At 35.6% G+C, this 7,184-nt stretch overlaps 1 protein-coding gene across 1 annotated transcript; it reads left to right on the top strand.

Annotated features, from left to right (window-relative positions):
- Positions 1-4,837: 4,837 nt before the first annotated feature.
- On the top strand, positions 4,838-6,931 carry LOC129753596 (ATP-binding cassette sub-family G member 4-like). Its single transcript, XM_055749429.1, has 5 exons — positions 4,838-5,005; positions 5,072-5,976; positions 6,037-6,205; positions 6,272-6,372; positions 6,434-6,931. The coding sequence occupies exons 1-5, from the start codon at positions 4,918-4,920 to the stop codon at positions 6,929-6,931; spliced, it is 1,761 nt and encodes a 586-aa protein (XP_055605404.1). The 5' UTR covers positions 4,838-4,917.
- The last annotated feature ends 253 nt before the right edge of the window (positions 6,932-7,184 follow it).

Genomic DNA, 7,184 nt, shown 5'->3' with positions numbered 1-7,184 from the left:
CAGAATCATAAACAAAAAATTTTAAATCTGATTGAGTCATTATGCATCGAATTGAGATGAAAACTTGCACATGGGGGTTTATAAAGATGGAAGTTAATTTCGGGTATCATATTTTGATCAGGAACCAGCAAAAGGGGTCGTCCAAATTATCTGTTTTTGCGATACTGACGTTGTTATTCATTGAAATTTTTATGTTGAAATCTCCTTAAGTTTTCGAGAAAACTTTTTCTTATAAAAGTTGTCTAAATTTCTGAATCTCAAACCATGATGGGTAAATGCGCCAATTTATGGTTTAAGAAAAAATCTAGTATCTCTGGTTCTGGTAATATTTTCGTATAATTATATTGAAAATGTTTGAAACTGATAACTCTCAAACGACAAATTTGGAATGGTTGATTTGTTTTAATTCATACATGGAGCTATCATTTTAGTGTAAAAGCTTTCGAAGCAGGCAAATTGAGGCAAGAAAAATATCTGTTGGCATCCAAATAATTTTAATTACTATTTTTCGGAACGACAATAGCGAAGATTTTTATATCAAAGCTACCGTCATACGGGGCGTCATGCAACAGCAGGGTTGGATGAAACATTTGTATACCAAAACACATTTAATCCATTTTTCATTTGAATATAATGTAATAAAGTTATCATTAAATGTTAACAAAATGATAATGACAAAGTTTCTCACATCGTGAGATAGTTTTGTAAAGTTTTTGATTCTCATAGAAAATTTAAAAAATCGAGAAATAGATGTACAAACTTTTATATTTTCCGATGCCGTAAAAAATGTTGCCCAGTATGACGGATTGACTTATTGATATAATCTACAAACTTTATATTGCTATCATTGTCTTATACTTTTAGCCTATTTCCAATGATCAAGATTTTTTTTTTTCATATTGTCCTAAAATATTATGATCATATCTTATTTTGATATGCATACAACTTTTTATGAAACACGGACATCGAAGTCAACGGTTCAGACCGAACTTCAATGAGTATCGCCTCAACTGATTATTGAAATTAAATCTGTACTTGGGCAATGACAAATGGAGCGAGTTATTATCTAATAATGTGAATTTTTGACATTCCACAGAAATTATTCTCGAAGCATTCATATAGGGACGAGTAATATTTATGTTAGATTTTGCTCAGTTCGATATCAAACTATGCAATCTAAATATGATATAATCTTGTTCTAAGATCAAAAAGAGATATAATTAAAGGGTGATACGGTGAAAATTTGGTTAATATCAACTTGACGTATTTCTTTCAATTTTGCATTAAAAAAAACCTGAACACCCCTCATTTTGAAGGTGTGTGTGTAGAATGTTGCTCCTATTTTGATTTTGGAATTCACTCTTCAGTTGTCAAAATGCCGTCCAAGGAAGAAGAACAGCGTATCAAAATTTTGATCGCACATCGCGAAAATCCGAGCGACTCGCACGCAAAGCAGGCAAAAAAGCTAAAAGTTGCCAAATCAACCGTTACAAATGTAATTAAAGTGTTTGGGGAACGTTTGTCGACAGCCAGGAAGTCTGGATCGGGGAGAAAACGAAAACCGGAAGCCGTTGAGACGACAAAGAGAGCAAAAAAGCTGGGTGTATCGTCTACAACCGTGCATCGAGCCAAAAAACGAGCCGGACTATCGACTTACAAGAAGGTAGTGACTCCAAATCGCGATGATAAACAAAATACGACGTACACGACGATGCTGACGAAGTTTGGCTGCGTAGTAATGGACGACGAAACCTACGTTAAAGCCGACTACAAGCAGCTTCCGGGAAAGGAATTTTATACGGCAAAAGGAAAGGGAAAGGTAGCAGATATTTTCAAGCACATGAAAATGTCAAAACTCGCGAAGAAATATCTGGTTTGGCAAGCCATCTGTACCTGTGGCTTGAAAAGCAGCATTTTCATAGCTTCAAGGACTGTCAACCAAGAAATTTACGTGAAAGAGTGTTTGAATAAACGTCTGCTGCCTTTCCTGAAGAAACTAGCCATTACGGTAAAAAGGCCATGGAGTGATACGCCGCCAACAACGTGCAGGTGGTTCCCAAGGACAAGAACCCTCCCAACACGCCAGAGCTCCGCCCAATTGAGAAATACTGAGCTATTGTCAAGCGGAACCTAAAGAAGTCCAAGAAACTGCTAAGGACGAGCAGCAGTTCAAGGCAAACTGGCTTTCTGCAGCGAAGAAGGTGGACAAGGTGGCTGTACAAAATCTGATGGCAGGGGTTAAGCGTAAGGCCCGGCAATTCGGATTTGGAAAAGCGGAAGCCTAACTGAATATTTTTCCTGAATTTTATACTAGTTAAACTTGAAAAAGAAATTTAATTTGATTTTTTAAATAAACGATTTCACCGATTAACACGCGTTTTCCCTTGACCAAAATTTGACCGTATCACCCTTTAAGCTATTCTTGTATAGATTTTTTGATATAAATTCAGAAATTTTATTTAATTTTAAAATGATAGAAAAAAAATTAATATCTAAATATCTCATCTTGACGTGATTTTGTTTTTCGTTCCTGATCGGGAACACTGTTCCCGATCAGGAGAGAATATCAAAATAATAACTCAAACGTATCTTACCAAGATATTTACATCTGATTAAGTTATAATTAAGTACTCCAAATTTTCGATTTTAAGTTTCTCCAATCTGAATTATATCTTATTCTGATTGACAAACTTGAATGGGGTTGAGCTCATTTTCAATGATCAAGATTTTTTTCGGATTGTCCTAAAATAAAATGATTATATCTTATTTTGATATATGTACAACTTTTTCTGAAACACGGACATCGAAGTCAACGGCTCAAACCTTACATTAACGAGTTTCGCTCAACAGATTCATAAAATTGAATCAAATTTTTGGGAAACCATAAATGGGGCATGGTTTTATCAAATAATGTGGTTTATTGACCTTCCACTAGAAAATTTACTTGAAGCACTCATATCTTGATAAGTTATAATTTTGATATAATTTGTTCTGTCCAATATCAAACTATGCTATCTGAACCAGATATAATCTTGATAGGAGCATATCAAAAACCGATAGAATTTAGCTATGATTGTATAGATTGTTTGATATAATTCGAGATATTTTAACATCCTACGAGTACTGAATTATAACTCATTTAGATAGAAAAAAAATAAGTATCAAAATATCTCATTTTGATATAATTTTGTTTTTCCCTTCTGATCGGGTTGGTGTAAAAATATTTTTCGGACTATCACCAAATTTTTATTAAGCTAAATTACATCACCCCTTGATAGGATTATATCAAGATTATATCTCAATCAGATAGCATTTAGACTACCGAACATGTAAAAATATGAATCTTGCAAACAAGCTTGTATGCAATTTTTTTTACACGCATTACTTTTATGCAATGTTGGACTACCCTCCTGACTGACTTCTACTTAAACTTTCATGCATTGTTTCCAATTTGAACAATTCTTGAAAAGTTCGGGTACCAGCCAGGAGATTCGAACCTCGATCTGCAGGTTGAAAGGCGCACTCGCTGCCACAGAACCATGCCTGGTGCTTTGAAATGAGACCCTCAAATTTCCAATAAATGTTTTCGAAACATTTGCTTGTCAGACAGAAAAAAAACAACTGATTGTATCAAAAGAGATATAATAATTTTTTTCGAAACGACCAAAAACGAACAATATGATATCAAAGCTAGGTATATCTGAATAAGAAAATAATTTCTCGTTGAGATGAGTTTGTGTAACAATTATGATATGCTCTCCTGATCGGGTATGCTGGAATATGATTGTTTTGTATCACGCATTTGTTAATTTCATAATTTCATCCACCCATTTTTTTTATGATTTCAGCTAGTAGAATTTCTTGTTGTATTTTTACCCCTAAATCTATGCAACACCCTTATGCTTTTCTTTAAAAAGAATTTTGACAGAGAAAATGTAAAATTTAATAAAAACAAATAAAAAATTACTGCAGTTGGTGCTCTATGCTTAATGACATCAGAATTTTATCTAAAACTATAAACTTTTAAACGTTTTCATTTGATTTTTCATTAAAAACAAAGTTTGTTGCAACTTACCAACTTACTCTTTTTCTTAGTATGGTGAAAATCGCATGGATTTTGGAAATTTAAATATAACTGGAAAACCAATAAATATTCTCATTATGTCAATTTGATGTAAGATCAACCTTAAAACTTGTGATGCATTTGCAGTATGATTGTCTGGGGCATTAAGTTTTTAGAAGCCATTGAAGTTGATAGCGGTTGCATGATGCCCCAGATGACGGTATTTTTGAATAAGATATAAATATCTCGTTGAGATAGGTTTGAGTAATAATTTTGATAGGGGGTGTACGTACATACCAAAAGGAAGGAGTTTTTTTGACTGAAGTTCAACGGTTCAACCTCCGTATTTACGGCAATAATTGAAAGCACAACTTTAAAACAAACACAATAGTTAAATCTATTATATAAAATTATATGATTTTTTTTTATCTGAGTTTTTCCTTCTTCATGCCAACTTTAATTTAAAAAAAATTAAACACTTGTTTGGAAAAATCATTTTTGTATTGCAACATTTTGAGCTCACATTCTCTGAGGTTTTAATGACACTGACAAATGTGTGAAAACTTCAACTATTATTGATGATTTTCTGACTCAGCGTTCTTCGGCTTGAAAACAAGCACTTTCGGTGTTACAGAAATTGCAACTGCACGGAACCGTACGTACTGCCCCATATTGCACCTTTGCAAAAGTGATTTGCATTCGATATTGACCAACCTCATTAGAGGGTGAAATTTTTTACTTGTGATTTGTAGTGCTAACTGACACTGTTGCTGGTGGAGAGCGACCACGTTTTGTGGTGGTTTACTTGGAAATTTTATTGAATTATTTAAATTTTTTCATATTTTGTTTAACAAATGGAGTTGGTCGATTTGGGCAAACCCAGCAATTGTTTCAAATTTTCGTTCCGAAATGTTAGCCTCAACAAGCAATTGGCTGGGAAACGTAAGTTTAGTGCTTATTGAATTTTAAGTTTCAAAATAACGATCAGTCATTGGTGTTTTATTGCAGAATCGCAGGATGAAGGCCTTAAAATTCTGGAAAATGTTTCGGGATTATTCGCTTCCGGAAGAATGGTTTGTATACTGGGTCCTTCCGGTGCGGGTAAATCCAGTTTGCTGAACGTTCTCAGTGGCCACAAACAGACTGGAGCTTCCGGTCAGATTTTTTTCGAAGGTCGGTTACTAAACAAGCGTCTACAACGAAAACTAGTGTCTTACACACCTCAATCGGCCAGCCTTTGGATGAACTTGACTGCTCAAGAATGCCTAGAGTACGCCTGTGATTTTAAGCTTGCAACGAAATCTTCAAAATATGAGAAGATATCCACAGTTCGCAGAGTTTTGGAGAACATAGGATTGCAAAAATGTTCCGAAACGATGGTGAAAAATCTTTCTGGGGGAGAACTGAAGCGATTATCCATTGGAGTTGAGCTGGTATCAGATCCGAAAGTAATGCTCCTGGATGAACCAACTAGTGGATTGGATGTTATTTCCTCCTATCAACTATTGAGCTATGTTCAGGAAGTGGCCAGATTTCAGAATCGAGCTGTCGTTTGCGTGATTCATCAACCTAGCTCAAAACTGTTGCAACTTTTTAATGACGTATTCGTCCTATCCGGTGGAAAACAAATCTATTCCGGATCACTCGAAACTATGGTCGATACTTTTGCCCGATTTGATTTCAACTGTCCGGTGTCCCATAATCCTGCTGATTTTGCACTGGAGATCGCAAGTATGGATCAGACTGAGCCTAGACTGCAACACCTGATGGATTTCCAGGAACCATCAGTCGAAATGACAACGAAAATTAATACAGAGATCGTCGATGACTTTCAAATAAGTTATCCACTTGAATCGCATGATCAATTTCGTATCCTTCTGAAACGTTCTTTGTTGTGCACATTTCGAGATTTGGTAAGCTTCTCCTGACTCAATTTAGATTTGATTACAGAAATTAATTTTTCCTGTTTACAGTACAATGTGACAGCACGTTTCATCATTTGTACCATCATTTCTTTCCTGATTGGGCTTGTCTTCTACGATTCGGGAAATAATGCCTCCAAACTGTTGATGAACACCGCAGTTTTTATGGCGATAATCTACACTCAGTGCTTCACCAGTCTTTTCTCAACAATAATAACATGTAATTTTATCGTCGACTTCAACTAATTTAACCGAAAAATAATAACTTTGGTATTTTTTTTTTCAGTTCCACTTGAAGCCGATGTCTTCATTCGAGAATACAAAAATAATTGGTACTCTTTAGGACCTTACTACTGTGCTAAGCTCGCATCAGAAATACCTGCTGTGGTACCTTCCTGTGTTATTTTATTTAAAAAAAAAATTAATTTAAACGTTTTTTTTATTTCAGATTCTTTCGGGGACAGTCTTCTACCTTATATCGTACTACCTCACCGGTCAACCCTGGGAACTCCATCGGCTTCTGCTCTTTTGGACGGCTTGTTTTTTGGCAACCTGGATTTCAGTTCTCACGGGACTGATGTTGTCCAACTTTTTCGCACTGCCTTCGGCTATTTTTGGATCTGTAATAGTAGTTCTTCTAACTAGTCTTTTTAGTGGGTTCTACGTCACCTTAACGGATATGGGTTGGTGGTTGAAGCCGTTCAGCTACCTATCATATGTGCGTTACGCCCTGGAGGTTGGATTTCATGCCATTTATGGACTTGGTCGGCGGGAGATCGAATGTCCGGACATATTTTGTTATTTTACTTTACGGAAGTTTTGCAAGGTCTGGGGGATGCCGGAGCTGGACTGGAGCACCGATTTGTTGGCTTTGGTAGCGTATTGTGTTGCGATGCATTTTGGGTTATATTTCGTACTGAGCCGAAGAATTCGTCTTGAAGTTTGATGAACAATAAATTATACTTGGCTCCAGATGTTGTTTAGCTGGCATTTTTTCCCTCATCTTATTTTCATGGCCAATTTGCCATAGTTTTTTATACCGTTATTCCGCTTAATAAGAAGGTGTCATAACTTTTCATCTTTTAAATAGTTTATCAACCTGAGGTCATAGCATCGAGTATCGATCAAGGCTTGGAATTTTTCGAGTTCTGTCTAACATTACTTTTCGTATGGACGTTAAAAGCTAAAGACTAAAGTGT

Source organism: Uranotaenia lowii, chromosome 3, assembly GCF_029784155.1.
Source record: "Uranotaenia lowii strain MFRU-FL chromosome 3, ASM2978415v1, whole genome shotgun sequence".
NCBI lineage: Eukaryota > Metazoa > Arthropoda > Insecta > Diptera > Culicidae > Uranotaenia > Uranotaenia lowii.
This window is presented reverse-complemented; position numbering and strand designations above follow the sequence as displayed.